Source organism: Lagenorhynchus albirostris, chromosome 2, assembly GCF_949774975.1.
Source record: "Lagenorhynchus albirostris chromosome 2, mLagAlb1.1, whole genome shotgun sequence".
NCBI lineage: Eukaryota > Metazoa > Chordata > Mammalia > Artiodactyla > Delphinidae > Lagenorhynchus > Lagenorhynchus albirostris.
In genome coordinates, this window is record NC_083096.1 from 157462180 (window position 1) to 157480310 (window position 18131).

The 18131-nt window shown below is 51.1% G+C and overlaps 2 protein-coding genes and 1 pseudogene across 4 annotated transcripts; all 3 read right to left on the minus strand.

Moving 5' to 3' along the window:
* Positions 1-28: 28 nt before the first annotated feature.
* Positions 29-5656, minus strand: ADPRS (ADP-ribosylserine hydrolase). 3 transcript variants are annotated; one of them, XM_060140565.1, is made up of 7 exons: positions 5411-5656; positions 2640-2736; positions 2146-2353; positions 1861-2045; positions 1433-1533; positions 1037-1150; positions 29-859 (listed from the first exon to the last, which is right to left on the minus strand). In XM_060140565.1, the coding sequence occupies exons 1-7, from the start codon at positions 5622-5624 to the stop codon at positions 567-569; spliced, it is 1212 nt and encodes a 403-aa protein (XP_059996548.1). In that variant the 5' UTR covers positions 5625-5656; the 3' UTR covers positions 29-566. The 3 variants fall into 3 exon arrangements, with proteins under 3 accessions (XP_059996548.1, XP_059996546.1, XP_059996549.1); XM_060140563.1 differs by having other exon boundaries at positions 1007-1150; XM_060140566.1 differs by lacking the exon at positions 1037-1150 and having other exon boundaries at positions 5411-5655.
* A 599-nt stretch (positions 5657-6255) lies between these two features.
* On the minus strand, positions 6256-10057 carry TEKT2 (tektin 2). The gene is made up of 10 exons (XM_060142698.1): positions 9916-10057; positions 8931-9138; positions 8722-8847; positions 8339-8544; positions 7678-7821; positions 7488-7602; positions 7201-7308; positions 6932-7075; positions 6691-6770; positions 6256-6523 (listed from the first exon to the last, which is right to left on the minus strand). Exons 2-10 carry the CDS (start codon positions 9084-9086, stop codon positions 6310-6312), a joined length of 1293 nt encoding a protein of 430 aa, XP_059998681.1. The 5' UTR covers positions 9087-9138; positions 9916-10057; the 3' UTR covers positions 6256-6309.
* A 5297-nt stretch (positions 10058-15354) lies between these two features.
* On the minus strand, positions 15355-17857 carry LOC132515567 (succinate dehydrogenase [ubiquinone] cytochrome b small subunit, mitochondrial-like; annotated as a pseudogene).
* Positions 17858-18131: the final 274 nt, after the last annotated feature.

Sequence of the window (18131 nt, forward strand, 5' to 3'; positions counted from 1 at the left end):
GGCAGAGGAGAAACACAGGAAACAGTGGTGGGATTTAAAGAACTGTTTATTGCTCTGTAACTTCGTCGGGAAGCTGTTAACAAGACCCATGACAGCCAAGGGCCAGGTGTGCATCTAGATCAGCTAGATTCACGTGTCCACCTCCTGATCCATATAAACTTGGCGCTTGGGGCCCTGTGCAGTCAAAGGCAGGCATCCTGGCAAACTGGTTAAATCCCAACAAGGAGAAACGATGCCGCAGATCATTTCCACCTCCCCAAATCCCATGTCCTAGATAATAAAGGAAAACACCACAAGTACTGCTCCAAAATAAAACCTGCCCCGGTCCCTTATGTCTGACTGAGGAGCCAGGAGCACCGAGGCTCTGCAGAAGCCAGGAACCCAGCACCAGAAGGCACCCGTCCCTCCCTCACTGTTCAGTGACCTCCCCAGAGGAGTCCCCAGCCCCAAGGGTGCACTCCGGCCACACCGCAGGAAGGCCGAGGCAGGGAGCCAAGCCTAAGGGAGCCCAGGGTTTCCAGTCCGAGCTGTAGTTGGTCCTGCTGGGTATGGCGGAGCTGTGGCCCTCACAGATTCTTCTGGAAGACCCGGTGCAGGCTCTGGGCCAGGACGTCAGTCTCCTCATAGCCCTCACAGCTTTGCTGCCAACTCTCTGGCACCTGTTCCATGCCATAGTAGGCGCCAGCAATGGCCCCGGCCATGGTGGCAATGGTGTCTGTGTCCCCACCAAGTGAGATGGAATAGATGAGAGTCCTCTGGAGGCTGTTGAAGGCAGAGGGGATCTCGGGGTCGGGCTCCATGCAGCGCAGGAAGCAGTAGATGGCGGTGGGCACAGATTCAAAGGCAGCAATGCCATTCCCTGTGGGGAAGCCAGATTATGGGAACTTGAGCCACCCCCCTTCCCGAGCCCCACATGTCCCCAGGCTTCCTGCCACCTGCCACAAGTCAACACTCTCAGCTTCAAGCTGGGCTGCGATTAAGAGCACAGGCTCTGGAGTTAGGCTACCTGGGTTCAAATCCCAGCTCGCCGACCTACTGGCTGTGTGATTCCTGTATCCTGGGTTCAGCTCCTCGTGTAGAGAGTGAATAAAGTTAGGAATTCTCGCAGGGCTGGTGCAAGGGTGAAATGACATCCTAGAGGTGAAGCATTCTGCATAGTGCCCAGAACACAGTAAAGTACTATCACCATTAGCTGTAAAAAACCAGCGGCCGGCTGCCATCTCTGGGATGTTTATCTTTAAGGCTGAGGGTACTGTTGCCCTAGAACAAGAAGGAGCTGTGCTCGCAGCCTGCCAAAGACCCTACGGAACGTGGCTCTGCTGTCTCAGCAACCCTGGCAAAGGTGTGACGGCAGCAGGCGTGACTCCAGGCACCCCTCCCACTCCTGAGCCCAAGACTGACCCTGAAGGATGACGGGTGGGGGACTACCCACCTAGCTCGGACACCACCTCCTCTCTGGTCACTGAGTCCTGCTCTAGAAGCTCCCCAATCTTCTTCAGTCGGCTGGAGTACGGACGCTCCTCCATGCCCAACCTGTGGGTTGGGGGCGAGATTTCAGGGAGGTCGGAGCCAGCAGGGTGGAGAAGGCAGGAGGGGGAAGGGCTGCATGGGAGGGCGAGGCAGGGACGTGGGCATCTGACACTTAAGCACGGGTGTCAGGGCAAGAAGTGGGAAGGGCGAGCCACCCGGTTTGTTCTCTGGGACCCGGAGAGCCCTGAGGCACAGCCAACGCAAAGGGCTTCTTCCCACCCCTCCTTAGGGCCTGCAATTAAAGGAAGGTCTCAGCTTGAGGCAGGGCCACCCCACCAGCATGCACATGCACAGACGCGCCTCCAGCCCGCCTCCAGCCCGCATACTCACTCCCGGGCATCTGACACAGACTGGGCATCACTCTCCAGCTCCTCCATGTGGCCCAGGAGTTGTTCAAGGAAGTGCTCACTGGACGACTCACCCTGCAAAGCCAGGTGCACAGCCAGGGCCTGCAGGATGGCACCGTTGTAACCCAGGGAGGAGGCGTGTGTCAGCTGGGCCGAGAGCCGGGCAAACTAGGGCAAAGATGAGGGAGGCAAAGACCTGCTGTCACAGCACCCAAGCTGCAGAGGAGGGAGGGACGAGAGTGTCCAGAAGCCAGCCAGCCCTAACTACCTTCTGCACATCCTGGACACTGCTATAGGCCAGGGAGATGCCGGCCACCCGCATGGCGCCCCCGTTGCCGTAGGAGCCTTTGCCATTAAACTGGGCCCGGGCAGGCTCGAAGACATCACGGCACTTGGGGCTCAGGAGCTTCCTGAAGACGGTGATCACTCCAGCACCATAACCCCGGTCAGGGTCCTTCTTGTACTCCTGAGCAAACCTAGGGGAGAGAAGGGGACAGCGTAGTGATCTAAGAGATGCCTGCCAGGGCTGGGAGAGAAGAAACCTGGCTGGTTTGGGAAAAGAGGAATCCTTGGGCCCTCAGGAGCCTGTGTCAGCGGTGCTGTCACTTCTAGCTTGGGAAGCTGCAGCTGCCCTAGGGAGAGTGTCCTGCAGCGGGGTGTGCGGGGAGGGTGTCCCGGCATGCACAGATGTCACTGCTCTGGTCAAGGGGTGCAATAACTCTGCCCACCTGGTTTGCTTCACCCCAGGACCACTGCCCTCACCTGTGCGCCATGTCCATCTCGTCGAAGGCCTCCTTGGCCAGCAGGGACTGCACCAGCGCCCTGGCCATGGCTGTGTCGTCTGTGTAGCACAGTGCTTCTGCAGGGACAGGGCGGGGGGCGGAGATCGAGCTGCAGGGCTCGAGGGTGGCGGCTTTGGCCTCCCGCTCACTCCTTTTATCTACTACTTCCAGAAGGCCTCAAGTCAGCCTCTCACTCCCATCCAGTTTCCAGGGCTCTGAGTCAGTCACACGCCCTGCTGATTTCTGGAGGAAAACCTTCCACCCCTTCTGGCTGCATCTCCAGTCTTAATGGACCTGCTTTGGGCCTCTCAAATCTCCTGCATATTCCCCACCCTCCAGCCCAACCTATATGTGCAGCCAGAAAGAGTAGCATATCACTTTCCTCATCTCACTCTCCTGCTCGAATGGCTGTCTGCTGCCTTCAGGATGAGGTCCAAACTGACTGCCTTGGCCATCTGAAGCCCGCCCTTCCTCACCCATCTTATATCCCACTGCTCCAATCCACATCCTCAGAACCAATCCTGGAGCCTGGGCCAAGTCCTTCCCACCTGGGGCTGCCCCCCGCCCTCCTCTGGCCCTGTCCCCTTCCTCTGGGTGCCCAAGTCTACTGCTCTGGCACTTGTAACACACACCATTGGTTACGTGGTAGCTTCTCAAATAGGCTATAAGCCAGCTAGGCCCAAGGACTTGGTTTTATCTGAAGAAGAGACAGTTACAGAGAACTAAGCATACTCCCTAGTGAGCCCCTTCCTATTCCTCACATCTGCCTTCTGCCCTTGCCCCCCATCCCTGCCCTGCTCTGTGTATCCCAAGTCCCAACCCTGCCTTCTCCTCCCCTTTCACTCTCAGGAGCCTCCACACCCTACTTCACCAGGAAGAGAGGCTCACAGGCACCTACTCACAGCCACACTCTCCAGTCTGTCCTCAGAGGGACTGGTCCCTCTTGAAGTGCCCCCCAAGCCCAGTTCCCCAGGGACCTTGCCCTTCCTTTGTCTCAACTCCTCCCTCTGTAATGCAGCAGCACCTGGTCTCCCTCTGATCGGTCCCTGCACCCTGCTTTCCCCCAGGGAATCACTTCTCTCCCACTCCCAGTCCAGATGATAGGGGAGGGAGCCAATGCCACCTCCAGCCCAGCCAAACAGCACCCCATTCCCTGTTTCAGTGATGGACGGGTGACATAAGCGAGACCACTGAGACTCCATCAGAGACCTCTGCTGGTGCCACTGCGAAGAGAAACTTCCTCTGCTGGAGATGCTGAGCTGGGAACTGCTGAGGGCCACCCCGTGGGAAGGGTCTGTTACAGTGAAGCCCACCCAGAAGAACGCAGATCTGAATAAGGAGAGGAACTGAGTCTTGAGGAGATGGCTTGATTTAGCTCTGCTTAAAGCCAGACCTGCCCTGGACTTCTCAGTGATGCCAGCCAATGCATTCTTTTTGCTCAGGCCATTCTGAGTTGGGTTTTCTGCCACTTGCACCCAAAGGGTCCTAAAATCTCAAACTAAAATGTCTTCCCCTCATCTTAACATCAAACCAAAAATGAAATTATGAACTGTCCCCCCCATCCTGTCTTCACCTCAGCCACAGCTCATCTCTCTCCTTCCCTTCATACCAAACATACTCTATTTTCTCCTTTTCCATTTCCTCCTAAACCCACTGAAATCTAACTTCCAAGGTTCAACCTTCTACTGAAGATGCTTTTCTAAGTCTAGACTTCCCCCCACTTAACCTCTCTGTAGCCTCACACCAGTAACCAGTGTCTTCATCTTGAATTTTTTTTTTTTTTTTGCTGTACGCGGGCCTCTCACTGTTGTGGCCTCCCGCCGCGGAGCACACGCGCAGGCTCATCGGCCATGGCTCACGGGCCCAGCCGCTCCGCGGCATGTGGGATCTTCCCGGACCGGGGCACGAACCCGTGTCCCCTGCATCGGCAGGCGGACTCTCAACCACTGCGCCACCAGGGAAGCCCTGAAATTCTTTTCTTGAGTTTTGTTGTTACCCACCTCCCCTCTGCTTCTCCTCCTATAAACTGTTTCCTTCTCTAGCTCCTTTTCCTCCTCCAGGGTTCCGGGTGTGGCCCCTTTTTCTTACTATTCTACATGCTCTCCAAGAAGAATCATCCTCAGCCGTGATACTGCGCTGAGATCTGGGTGATGAGTTGACTGCACAGGGAGGGAGAGGCAGAGGGGAGAGAGCTTTACAGGCAAAGGGATAGCAGTATATGCAAAGGCCTGAGCTAGAGGAGGAACGAAGTGAGAGGAAGTGCAGCGCAGACAGCAAGGCCAAGGGTGGTATAAGGTGAAACTGGAGACGCAGGCGAGGGCCGGCCACGTAGGGAACATTAAGGAGTTTGGCTATGTCCTAAGGGTAATGGAAAATTACTGCAGAGATTCATGAGGGGAGGCCGCGATAAGATCTGCTCTCAGAAGTGCCCTCCAGCTGCGTGGAGATGGACTGGTGGCCAACTGACTCGGGAGACCCGGGTAAAACGCGTAAAATGGGTAAAATCGGCAGGGACTTAAGTATTAGACTAGGCGCAATCTAGGCGTGGCTTGCACGGCTGGGAGGTCTGTGTAGCCAAGCCCCGGGCTGGTGCACGTTCGGGGCGAGACGTGCGAAGACGGGGCTCGGATTTGGACACGCTGAATCCAAGGTGCCCGCGGGTCGTGCAGAGCGGGCCCCTCCGGCCGCTGTCCCCTCCCCGCCTGAGTCCCTCGCAGCTCCCCGGTGCCCAGTGCGCCCGGCCCCGCCCACCTGTCCGCGCGCTCCCCGGCGAGCCGGGGTCCGGCTCCAGGTCCTGGACCCGACGCAGGACTGACGTCAGGTCGACGGTGTCGCGCGCCTCGTACACGGCGCCCACGCAGTCCCCGAGCAGCGCGCCCGCCAGGCAGCCGCGGAAGCGGGAGAGGGAGCGAGCCGCCCCAGCCCCTCCGCAGCCCGCCGCCGTCATCACCGCAGCCGCCGCCATCCGCGCGTACCAGCCGCCACTTCCGGTGCGGCCCGCGCGCGCCCCACCGCGCGGCTTTCCCCGGCCCCACAGCGCCACCCGGCGGCCCGGAGTCGCAGCTGCCCCGCGGGTGACAAGGGGCGGTCCCGCAGACCTCGTTTCGATTGGGCCCGGCCTCTGTATTTAGCCCGCGTTTCCCCGACCTGTAAACGGCGTCACAGCCGGGCGGGACGGCCACTAAAGGGTCCCCGAGGGCTGCGCACTGAGCCAGACCTTCGGGCCACTGCCCCCACGGTCGGCCAGCCGTGCCACAGCAGCCCCAGCTCGGGTCATTCAGTCCTGGGCGGCCACCCCCAAGCCCTCCCCCTGTCACCCTAGCCCCCTCTGGGCCTCCCCTAGGCGTCAAGAGGGCACGCAAGGGTCCAGCTGGGACAGAGCTGGTTAGAGATCACGGCGCTGGAGCCCAGGGTGCTGGCCTAGCCCAGAGAAGGGCATGGGATTGGGAACATGGAGCTTGAGGGATGATGTTACCATCTTTGCTCCTCCGTGCACAGGACAGCCAAGAGCCCTCTCCCCACTGGCTACATGCAGGGGTAGCAAAGAACCGTCTGGACTGAGAACCCCCGACCTTTATTAGATTCGTTCTCTCCACTGCCCTCCCTCTTTCATTTTCCACCAGCCTTCCCCTCCTCCCTCAGCCCCCTCGCTAGGTTAGCTCCAGCGGGCAGGTTTGGAGTGGACTCAGGGTGCGGTTTGTGGTGCGGGTGAAGGTGTCCACCTCCGGCACAAACTTCTCAGCCGGCATGGTCAGCTTCCGCCGGGTGTCCATGCACTTGGTGTCCAAGAGCATGGAGTTGGCCTTGCAGGCGATGTCAGCCTGCAGCCGGGCCAGATGCTGGTACAGGGCGTCCAGAGCATCCCTGGGGAGGAGGGATTAACAGCCCACCACCGCCGGTGTGAGGCTGGGAGGTCAGGGCTGAGCTCACCAGCCTTGAGTCAGGAAGACAGCAGGGAAGCTGGCAGGCAGCAAGGGACCCCAATGGTGGGAGGTGTCTCTCCGCCCGTCCTGCCCACTCCCCAAACCTACTGTGCCTGCGCCAGCTTCTGCTTCAGGGCAGCAGTGGTTGCCTCTAACTGGTAAACCTCCTCAGTGAGGCCGTACTGTGCCTGGAGGCAGAGGGGCAGGTTGGGAGTCCAGGTCAGCCACACTGTCCTTCTGCCCACGGGTCTGGGGGCTGCCCTGCGCCAGCACCCCTGCTTCACCAGGGAGTGAGTCATCCTGAGGAACCTTAGCCAGGGGCCCATGCCCCACTGGGGTGCCCTCGTACCTGGTCCCTGCAGAGTTCCACGTTGGGCCGGTAGGTCCTGGTCTCTAGCCGGGTGTGGCATAGCTTCAGGTTCTGTAACTTTCTGCGCAGATCCTCCTCCAGATGCCGGATGTCCTCCTGCAGCTCGGCAATCTCCTCCAAGGTCTGCAGGGACAGAGTGACTGGTCTCCACCTGGTGCACCCAGTCCGGGGCTTCCTGGCAGGGCCTCAGGCTCCTCATCCCACAGCGGGAAGTCCAGGCCCCAGGAGACCAAACGGAGAAGGCTCACATTCTTCTCTTGCCACTTGAGCTCACTGTACACTTTCTCCATCTCCCACAGCCGCTTCCTGAAGGCAAATTCCGTTGCAACCCTCTGGGCTTCCAGTTCGTTGTTGGTCTGAGGACAGAAAGTAGGCAGGGCAAGGGGAGGGTATGAGCTCTGGCCAGCTGAGGATGTCGCTCAGGTGAGGGGTGGGATGCCACATGGCTGACAGGGAACAGAAGACAAGCGCTTGAGTGCATGCTGGGGCCATCTCTTAGTCATGGAGGATCGGGGTAGGGGGAGTGGTCAGTCACCTTGGCAATAGTTAGGGCGATGGCCTCCCTCAGCTCTATGGACTCTTTCATCTCAGCCTCTGCTCGGTTCTTGTTGAACTGACTGTAGTCATCCCACTGCTGGAGTGTGGTGGAGCTGCAGGTGGCAGGAAATAATCAGAATATGGCCTCTGCGGGGAGGAAGAGAGACTGAATGAAACGCCCTTCTTACCCGTTGGGGACACGTGTGGGATTAATCTTCAGAGAGATGTTCGGGGACTTGAGGTTGAGAGAGAAGCAGCCTCCGTCAATGTCCACTGCCTCCATTTTGCCCCGATGGTCAGAGTTGAGCTGCTGTCGGACTTCCTGCAGGAGGCTGGGGACAGAACAGACTGGATCAGGAGCCATACCTCCAAGGCCCTGGAACACAGCGCCCATGGTACTGAAGGGACAAGGAGGGATGGGAAAGCTGAGGTGACAGTGGAGCTGCCGCTGCAGCTGAGACAAATATAGGCACAGCTGGATGAGCTCCCCACAGACAAAACTATGGCACCAAGTGCTTGCACACACCCACAGGGCACACTCCAGTAGCCACACTCACAAGGCTCACACTCCCAGAAAGTCGGCGTGGTGGCACATGGGCTTCATCTCTCATGCTTCCAATAAATTGATAATGGCTGCCTAGAGCAGGTTCATGAGAAGTATTCTGAGACCACGTCCAGGTGGTGCAAAAAGTACTACGATCAGTGGGTGAGTGGTTTCTGCCATGGGCACGGCGGGGGCAGAAGGCGGCCTGAGAGCCAGTGACTTGTAACCCACGATACACATGTCCTACATTTAAAACACAGCCTTCAAAGGCGGGTGAACGTGCGAATGACACATCTCTCTCTTACCAGAGCTTCTCAAAGGCCTGGCTGATCTTCTGTTGCAAGGCCTCCTTGGTGGCTTCAATGACCTCTACCTCTTTGTGCAGCTCTTCCTCCACGGGGTCCTTCACCACATCAATGTCACGCCGACTCTCCCGCAGGGTCAGGCACTCAATGGCCACATCCAGAGGCAGGTTCTTGGCCTGCAGGTTTTGTTCTGCTGACTCTTTCATCTAGAAAAGAGAGGGCACAGGAGGCTGGTGGGGCCATCCGCTGGGAAGCAGCTCTCATCCCCACTTAGGCCAAGTGACTCAGATGGACATGCCACCAAATACCCTGACCCGGAAGAGGGGAGGGAGAGGGAGGTCCTTGCAGGCAGGGTCTCCTGGCACCCTGCCCTGGCTCCCTGCCTGTGTCAGGGCGTCGATCTCGGCATCTAAATCCGTCAGACACTTGTCCAGCGTCTCCTTCCACCGGTTGACAGAATCAATCCTCTCTGCCAGTCGAGTCCTATTGTCATGTTCGTCCCAAATGGTCTGGAAGAGACAGAGCCAGATAAAGAGGTTATCGGGAGTTGGGGGCTATCCCTTTCCCACCCAACTGGGCTCCGGCCCCCAACCTGGTTGTTGGTTTCGTTGCAGAGGACCCGGGCCTCCTGGCGGATCTGGTGTGAGGCATCTCGCTGCCGCTCAGCGTTAGTGGACAACAGGCAGCTGTTGGTGTGCCAGTCTGGCAACTGGAAACGTGGCCTGGGCTTGACACTCAGGGTGGCCATGGCGCAGGAGCCGAAGGCTCAGGGACCCAGGCCTGTTCCAAGACACCCACCTCTGCTGGAGGGAGCAAACAAGGCTGCAGGAGACCACTGAGGAAAGCCTCCAAAGGATGTGCTCCCGTCCGTTTCGCTCCAAGCCCCTTCCTGCTGGAAGCCTGCTTGGAAACAGCACTCCCTACACTCAACTTCGTGTGAGGCATTAACTAAGTTTCCTCCCACCCATGCATCCACAGACACAAACTGCTGGATCCTACAGGTCCTGGAGCAGGTGAAAGGGGATAATGGGGCTCCTCAGTGTGTGTGTGTGCGCGCGCGTGTGTGTGTGTGCATGTGCGTGTGCGTGTGCGTGTGTGTGTGTAGTGCCAAGTGCTCGGCGGGGCTGGCGGAAGGGGGGGGGCAGGTAGCAGGAAAAGTAGTCCTTAATCCAGTTTCCACCACTACTTCCAGTAACCAAGTCCTGTGCAACTTTCTTTGCTTTCCTGCCCCAGCTTTGGGCTAGGGCCCTGCGGGATCTAAGAGAAGGAGCCCTATCCCCATCCAGAGAGGACCGGCTTGTTTCGAAGGGGCTTCGAATTGGCCCTAGGGAATTGGTGGTGGGGGGCTGGTCCCCTCCCCACCTGGGTCATATTCCCTCCCTCGGCCCTCTGCTGGAGGAGGAGGAGCGGGTGTGTGAGGGGCCCCAGCGGGAGGAGCTGCGGTTTGTCTAGTTCCAGCCCAATCCCTCCCTTCCCCTCCTAGGATAATCATCTTCAGTTTAAATTAATACCCCGGCGCAGAGAAAGGAGCGGGAGCGGGTGAGCACCTCCCCACCCCTGTCCCCTCCTCCTCTCACCTTCCCAGCGCGCACTTCCGCCTCCCTTCGCCGGCTCCTCTGTTAAGCGCCCCCGGTTGCTAGGCACCCCTCTTCCGCGCGCGGGTCATCACAGCCCGCGTTCAGCTTGGTCACCGCCGGGCGGCGCGACGGTGGCGGCGGCCATTGGGGCCCAGAGGCCTTCCGGGTAGGAAAGGGCCGGCGGCGGGGCTGGTGCAGCAAGAGGATGCGGAGGAGGAGGGCATCAGGATATCGCGTTCACTTCATTCACAAGTTAAAAATCTTTACTTTGATAAAGGTTACGCATCGACATGGCAAAAAAAAAAAAAAAAAGAAAGAAAAAAAAAGGTGCCGTGCATAGCCAGACTAATCTCCCAGTCAGGCTCACTCTCCAGCAGGTATCCTTCCCAGAACTTAACATTATTTACACACATTCTACTGATTCTGTCTTTCCCAATAATTTCATCATCTGCTTGACGGCATAGAAGGAATGATCATCGTAATTGGAGAGGGCACGTCCCTGGGAGAGGTAACAGGTATTAGAAGTAATGCTCAGTATCCAACCATTTCTCTAAAAAGGAGAAGGAAAAAAAAATCCAATCGTGCTAGTACCGTTCTAGACATTGGAAGATGTTGACAGGTAATGTACATAACTAATAGGTGAGGTAGGCATTACCCCCATTTTTGCTAGTAACTGAAGAGACTGGTAAGGATGGAAACCCAGATGCATCTGGTCCCCAGGTCTACCTTCTCTCAGTTACGACTCCGCACTGCCTCTAGTGGTGGCGCTGGACAGCAAGAGGAAGGCAGGGATGCTATCCCCAGCTTGCCCGCCTGCTCCTCTCTGAGGGCTGTGCAGAAAAATCCTAGGAGATGGATGCTATGACCACCATCGTCTTACAGGCGAGGAAACTGAGGCACAGAGAAGTGAGGAACGTACCCAGGGTCACAAAACTAAGTGGTAGAGCTTGGATCCAAACTCAGGCAGTCTGCTCCAGAGGCTAAGTTCTGGTTTGATGGATGGAGGGTAAGAGAGGAGTCCAAGAAGAGTCCTCAGTTTTAAAACCTCAGTGATTGGTGGGATGGGGTCACAGTGGGAAGAGAGGCAGAGAACCCAGGGCTTGGCAGGCAAGGGGATGATGAGGTTGGCTTTTGAGTAGTTTGAGGTGATTGTGGTGGATCTAGGTATTGCTGTCCAGGAGGCAGTTAGAAATGTGAGTCTGGAACTCTGCAGAAAGACAGACTGGAACATTTCCAAGACTTCCTTGATCACAGAATTTTGTTTTTTCACAGAATATTTTCTAAACTCTAATACATGGCTCATAAACCAGACATGCATGGGAATTTGTGATATAGCTCTTTTACTAGGATTAAAGAAGACAGACAAATAAAAGGTCCTGGACAAATTAATTGCTGGGAGAAATGATAAGATTTTGGCATAGATATTTGGAAACTTAACAAAAAGAAGTAAACAAATATGGAAGAATGGTGGTGGCTTTGGCGTGTATCTCTGACCATGGTGGTGGTTTTGGTGTTCATGACTCCCGAGGCTCCTGCACATCCTGGACAAAGGAAGAAGATATTAGCAGAAAAGGTCGGACAGCTGATGGACTGGACTCAGAAAAACAGAGTGATAAGAATGAATGATGCCATGTTCAATCGTTTTGTATTAGAAAAACCAAGAAACTATTCTGTTATTGTGATGTTTACTACTCTCCAGAAGTTTAGATTATGTATAACATGCAAACTTGCTCTTCAAGAATTTCAGATCTTGGCAGATTCCTGGCAATTCTCCAGTGCATTCAGCAACAAGGTATTTTTTGCTATGGTGGATTTTGATGAAAGCCCCGAGGCCTCTGAAATGCTCCAGGTGATGTCTGTTCCGAATGTCCTCCACTTTTCTGCTAAAAGTAAATTTACAGCAGATGACATTTAAAATTTCAAAGAGAGGGGTATCATAGCGCAGCAAATGTTCACATGGGTAGCCGAGAGAAATGAGAGACGGATGGTCAATGTCAGAACCAGGAAGCCTATAAATTATTACTATTCCTTCAAGTTAGGGATATCTTTGGCTCTCATCGGTGGACTTGTGTATGTATTGAAATGGAATAGGAAATTTAGTTTTAACAAAAATTTATGGGCAGTTTTAGCTGTGTTTTGATGTCATCTGGTCCAATGTGGACTCATATACGAGGAGCCCCATTTGCTCAAAGCAATACACAGGACAGACACATTATATTCATGAAGTGCATTACTTTCAGTTTGTAGCAGAAATGTATATCATTGCTCTGTTTCATGTGTGCATTACCCTGGGAATGTTGCTCTTCGATACAGCTGCCACCTCTCCTATGATCATTATAAATAGGAAGATAATGTCCATGACTTGTTTGTGTCTAGTTGTAATATTCTTCAGTTGGCTGCTTTCTCTCTTCAGATTTAAAGAACATAACTATCCATTCCACATTCTCGTGGATTAAAAAGGATCCTAGAGATGTAGACAAGGAAGCAAGAAATTTTTTTAAAATGTGAAAATAAAAACATGAAAACAGCAGAATATGAACTTGTAACTTTTTTAATTGATTAAGACTTAGCCAAAGGAGACATGAGGTGCCCTGACAATAACAAGCTATTTTCTCTCAAAATCTGTGAAGTGTTATGTTATGTATCTTCTCTGTTCTTCTCAATTTTCTCCTCCCAGTAAATGTCATAGATTACCTTACTTAGTGAATTCCAATAATTAAAATCCTCAGAGTATACACCTTTTACTGAATTAGGACAGTGTTTAAAAGTACTTTAGTTAATATTTGGTCAGCTGATCTTATTCTAATATGAAAAATGTCTTGATAAGGTATCCATCCCCACATCTAGCTACTGAAGTTAAAACTGTATTGCCTTTTTTGGAGGTGTATATTTGCACAGCTTACTTCGTGTGTTGTTCCCTGAAAACTTATCTTTCTTTAGCGTGCACTTCCAATGTCTAGAGGCAGATACAGTACTACGTGGTGCTCCATCTCCCAAGTCTTTTCTACTGAAATACGCTATTGTGCTTCCTGATGGTTGTAGATATTACAGACTAATTAAATACTGGATTGTTTCTCCACGATCGTTAACGACTTTTTATCCGGAAAGATTTCAGGTAAATTATCTTTCTTTATTTCTCTTCCAAGAGGGCAATTTCTAACAAAATAGTAGTTCCTATTTTGGTGTTGATGTGAGGTTGTTTTCAATTAAATTTAAATCTAAGGGAAAAATATAAAGACAATTCAGAGGATGAATGATGATTTTATTCACCCTTTTCTGTTTAGAAGCATGCTAAAATGTCAGGTTATTTCCAATATGCAGAAATGTAAAACTGAATGTCTTAAAAGCTGTTCTATTTTGGCCTTTCTACCTTCTTAAGTGGAGAAACAAAGTACAAATTTGGAGATTCCACCCCCCCCCGCCCCCTTACCTTCATTCTGTCGTATGTAGATAACCAAAGTTAAGTTCCAAATGGCTTATTAATGTGCTTGGCAAATGACAGCAAAGTTGTATTCTACTATTAAATTGAACTCTGGTCTTCCCTCTGGAAATTGCAATTTTAGAAAAGTGAGAACTGTGATTGTGAAAATGTTTTTCAAGCAACAGCAATTTAGTGTCACATCAGAAGATTTCTGCTTTAAATTGGGACTGGCTTTGGCTACTTACAACCAAGTGACCCACCTTCGAGGTACAGTGGAAGATCTTGATGTTTTTTTATTTTTATTTAATTTATTTATTTAATTTATTATTTTTGGCTGCGTTGGGTCTTCATTGCTGCCCGTGGGCTTTCTCCAGTTGCAGCGAGAGGGGGCTACTCTTCGTTGTGGTGCGCGGGCTTCTCACTGCAGTGGCTTCTCTTGTTGTGGAGCATGGGCTCTAGGTGCGCGGGCTTCAGTAGCTGTGGCTCACGGGCTCAGTAGTTGTGGCTCGCGGGCTCTAGAGTGCAGGCTCAGTAGCTGTGGTGCACAGGCTTAGTTGCTCACGGCATGTGGGATCTTCCCGGACCAGGGCTCGAACCCGTGTCCCCTGCACTGGCAGGCAGATTCCTAACCACTGTGCAACCAGGGAAGCCCCGAAGCTCAGGTTCTTGATGTCTCATCGCAGAAAGAATTCAGTGAGAGACAAAGTGATAGGTAAGAAGTGGATTTATTTAGAGAGAAACACTCCACAGAGTGTGGGGCATCTCAGAAGGTGAGAAAGGCCGATCTTGATGTTTTTGTATGAGTTGTTTGCCAAGGGATTTGGGTATAGTTGCTCTAGTAAATTGCACTTTTTTAAAAACACAGAGAGAGTGGAAATAGTTTCTCTCTCTAACTTAGACATTTTTGTTTGTTTGTACACTACTCCAAAGGAAACTGCTTGACTCTGGCCTTTTTTCCAGCTTACTTTTCTGTTGCTCTCACACCTGTCTCAGGCCAAATAAATTCACGTTGACATCCTCAAGGTTGAGACTTAAGTGAGACTAAGTAGTTTTGTATACAATAGTCAGAGAGAATGAACCGCTGTTTCAACTACACAGCTGCAGATGATTTAATCTGGAGGTTGAAACAACCAACAACCCCCCTCCTCGACTCTATTTGCCCTTCCATTTTCTTGTATAAGAAAGAAAAGTCTATCAGTTTAAATGAATGGAAAGTAGCTTTGCTGCATTCAAAGTAAAGTGTTATACTTTTGTGCAGATTTAAAAATGAGTATCTAGGGCTTCCCTGGTGGCACAGTGGTTAAGAGTCTGCCTGCCAATGCAGGGGACGCGGGTTCGAGCCCTGGTCTGGGAGGATCCCACATGCCGCGGAGCGGCTGGGCCCGTGAGCCACGGCTGCTGAGCCTGCACATCTGGAGCCTGCTCTCCGCAACTGGAGAAAGCCCTCGCACAGAGATGAAGACCCAACGCAGCCAAAATAAATAAATTAATTAATTAATTAAAAAAAAATGGGTATCTAAAGGGTCTTTTTTTGGAGTAGAATAAATTTTTATTACACAGCATCTTATTTTAAAAAAGACTTTATCTTCATAGAATACATCTTCACATTAGAGATTCCCACAATGGGAAAACAACAACTTATTACTTATAATTTTATATCTGTGGACAGATTATTTTAGGACAAGTAAAATAAACACATTTGATGATTAAGTCTAGGTTTAGAATCTGTAACAATTTGAAACATCTATAAAGGGACCTCTTCCCTACATGGAACTTCTCTATATTCAGGAACTCTCCAGGCTCTTCTTCCTAGGATTTAGAAATCAGTAATGTGAAACATCAGGATTTCTAATTTGCCAGTTTACCTTGGACATGTAACCATCAGTAACTGGTATCGACTGAACAGAGCGGGAAACTTTGCAAAAACTAAACACTGCCTAATTTTCTGAAAGTCTTTATTCTCGAATTAACAGTCTCTCCCTTTCTCTACCATCCTAGGACAAATATAGAAGTCTGATCAGCTATTGAGAGCAATAAAGCTGAATTCCCTTTAAGAGTTTGATAAATTAAAAGGCAAAAGCTCATATATAATGTTTAGTTATACTGTGAGTCTTGTGAGAAGCTGAGAGACACCCCATTAACTCCCCAGCATAGAGAACTCAGTCTGACAATTTTTTGGTTACAATTGCTCTCAAATCTTTCCTCAAAGATTACATTCTAAAAATAACGAGGTGATTAGGAGAAGAGGTTTGTCTCACCAGTGGACTTATCTGTTATTTCCTCCTTATTGTGAATTGAATGGCATGACAGAGCAGAGGCAAGGGAGGTGTACAATCAATTTTCAAGGTATTACGTCTAAAAGGTCAGAGCTTCCATAGCATAGCAACAGCTATGCAGATGCCCTCATCATGATCGTTGAAATAACAAAGCCTAGCAAAGGTGAAAGCTGAGAGTGCCAATCCCTGGAATATAGTCACAACTTGTCCAATGTCCCAGTGACTATGAAGAGGGAGGGGCTGCAGCCAGGGAGTAGTTCATTGCAGAGCAAGGATTCAAATAAGCAGCTGGAATTAGGCCCAGGAGCAAACCACTGACAACCCTCTCACCAATCCAGTGGAGACATGCAGCCTTGGAACCAGAATGGTGGCTGGGTGACAGGTGAATGTCCTGTATTCCACACCATCCTGGGGTAGGTTGGTCCTGGAGAAATGCTGAGACATGAATGGTCTGACCACTGGTGCTCAGAGGAACAGAGCTTGTCCTCCTCAGGCACCACAGAGGACACGGCCTCCAGAGAGTCGCCCTGTCGCTCCTTAAAGGGTCTTAATGTAGATATTAGTAATACTTTTAAATTAAAGATTTAAAACACACCTTTTAATATAGTAAAAAAATAACACTATTCAAAGAAATACCACAAACGGCAAACATTTATAATCTAAAATCTTTATAAAAGTACAAAAATAAATTAGAAAAATTAAACTCATAAAATGGTTAAGCAACCTTAATTTTACATTTGTATAAAATACAAGTGAAAACCATCTGAATGATGGTGGTGACTGAAATCCTGTTTGGTAAAGTATCCTATTCCTATGTTGTTTTTGGTTTTGCAACATAGTATGCAATTCCATTTGACAGTTTATGTTGCAGTAAATAAAGAGTAATATTGTACAGTTAGCAGTTGCAAGTACTTTTTTTTTTTTGCAGTAAGCAGGCCCCTTTTTGCGGTACGCCGGCCCCCCACTGCTGTGGCCTCCCCCGTTGCGGAGCACAGGCTCCAGACGCGCAGGCTCAGCGGCCATGGCTCACGGGCCCAGCTGCTCCGCGGCATGCGGGATCCTTCCGGACCAGGGCGCGAACCCACGTCCCCCGCATCAGCAGGCGGACTCCCAACCACTGCGCCACCAGGGAAGCCCACAAGTACTTTTGAGTTGGGCTGTTTCTGAGGTCCGTTAGCAAAAAAGTCCATTAACATTTTATTTCAGCTGAGAATCAGACATCATATAAAGCTTCATAATCCTAAACCACGAATATGTCTGCTTTGTTTATAAGTAAATCTTGAACCCAAGCATTATTCTTTTTTTTAAAAAAATCTTTACTGGAGTATAATTGCTTTACATTGTTGTGTAAGTTTCCCAAGGATTACTCCTTTTTAAAAATTATTTATTTATTTATTTATTTAGGCTGTGTTGGGTCTTTGTTGCTGCGCACGGGCTTTCTCTAGTTGCGGCGAGCGGGGGCTACTCTTTGTTGCAGTGCACGGGCTTCTCATTGCAGTGGCTTCACTTGTGTGGACCACGGGCTCTAGGTGCGCGGGCTTCAGTAGTTGTGGCACGTGGGCTCAGTAGTTGTGGCTCGCGGGCTGTAGAGCACAGGCTCAGTAGTTGTGGCACACGGGCTTAGTTGCTCTGCAGCATGTGGGATCTTCCCGGACCAGGGCTCGAACCCGTGTCCCCTGCTTTAGCAGGCGGATTCTTAACCACTGCGCCACCAGGGAAGTCCCCCAAGGATTATTCTTAAAGGAAAGTATTTTAATAGAGAAAAGTATGAGACAAGTGCTGCTCTATAAAGGCATTGCAAAGATCTCTATAGACTGTGGAAATTACAGAAATAACAAAAGTGGCAGAAGGCAGGAAAACAGTCTTTTTTCTACAGATAAAACTAAAGATTCCAGTCCCCTTTATGATAGAGACATTTTATCAAGTATAGTAAAAATGATCCCATCCTTTCCTGGCACTGACAGATTAACCCAATTAATTTCCTAAAAGCATCTGCAAGGCATGCAAAACTCAGCAGCCAAAGAATTTGTCACATGATCAGACGACTGAAACATGGAAACTACATGAACTGAGAGTTCAAGATGTATGGCCCCCCTCCAAAAAAAAAAACCACCTCGGAATTTTACCTTAGATTGCCGCCTCATTTCTCCATGCTTTAGTGTAGTGCTCTGAGCACCCTTTTACCTGAAGTTTCAAGCAGGTGAACTCTCATATAATTGGTGACTTGTTCTGTCCAGTCCAGCATGTCTTATTAATCAATTAGAGCAATCGTCCGATTACTGTCTGCCTAGATAACCGTCATGCTTTTCTGGTACTACACTTAGGGATGCTACAGCCTGATTTATCAGAGCATGCCTTCGCATCACCGTTACACATATTTCCCCCATTTAACTGTATGAATTTGGGTGTAGTTATTGACGTTTTTAGAATTTTCCTTATCAGTGTAGTTACTGGGAAGATTGACAGTAGAGTGATCCTCTTCAATTTGTCAAACTTAACAACTGACACACATAGTTAAA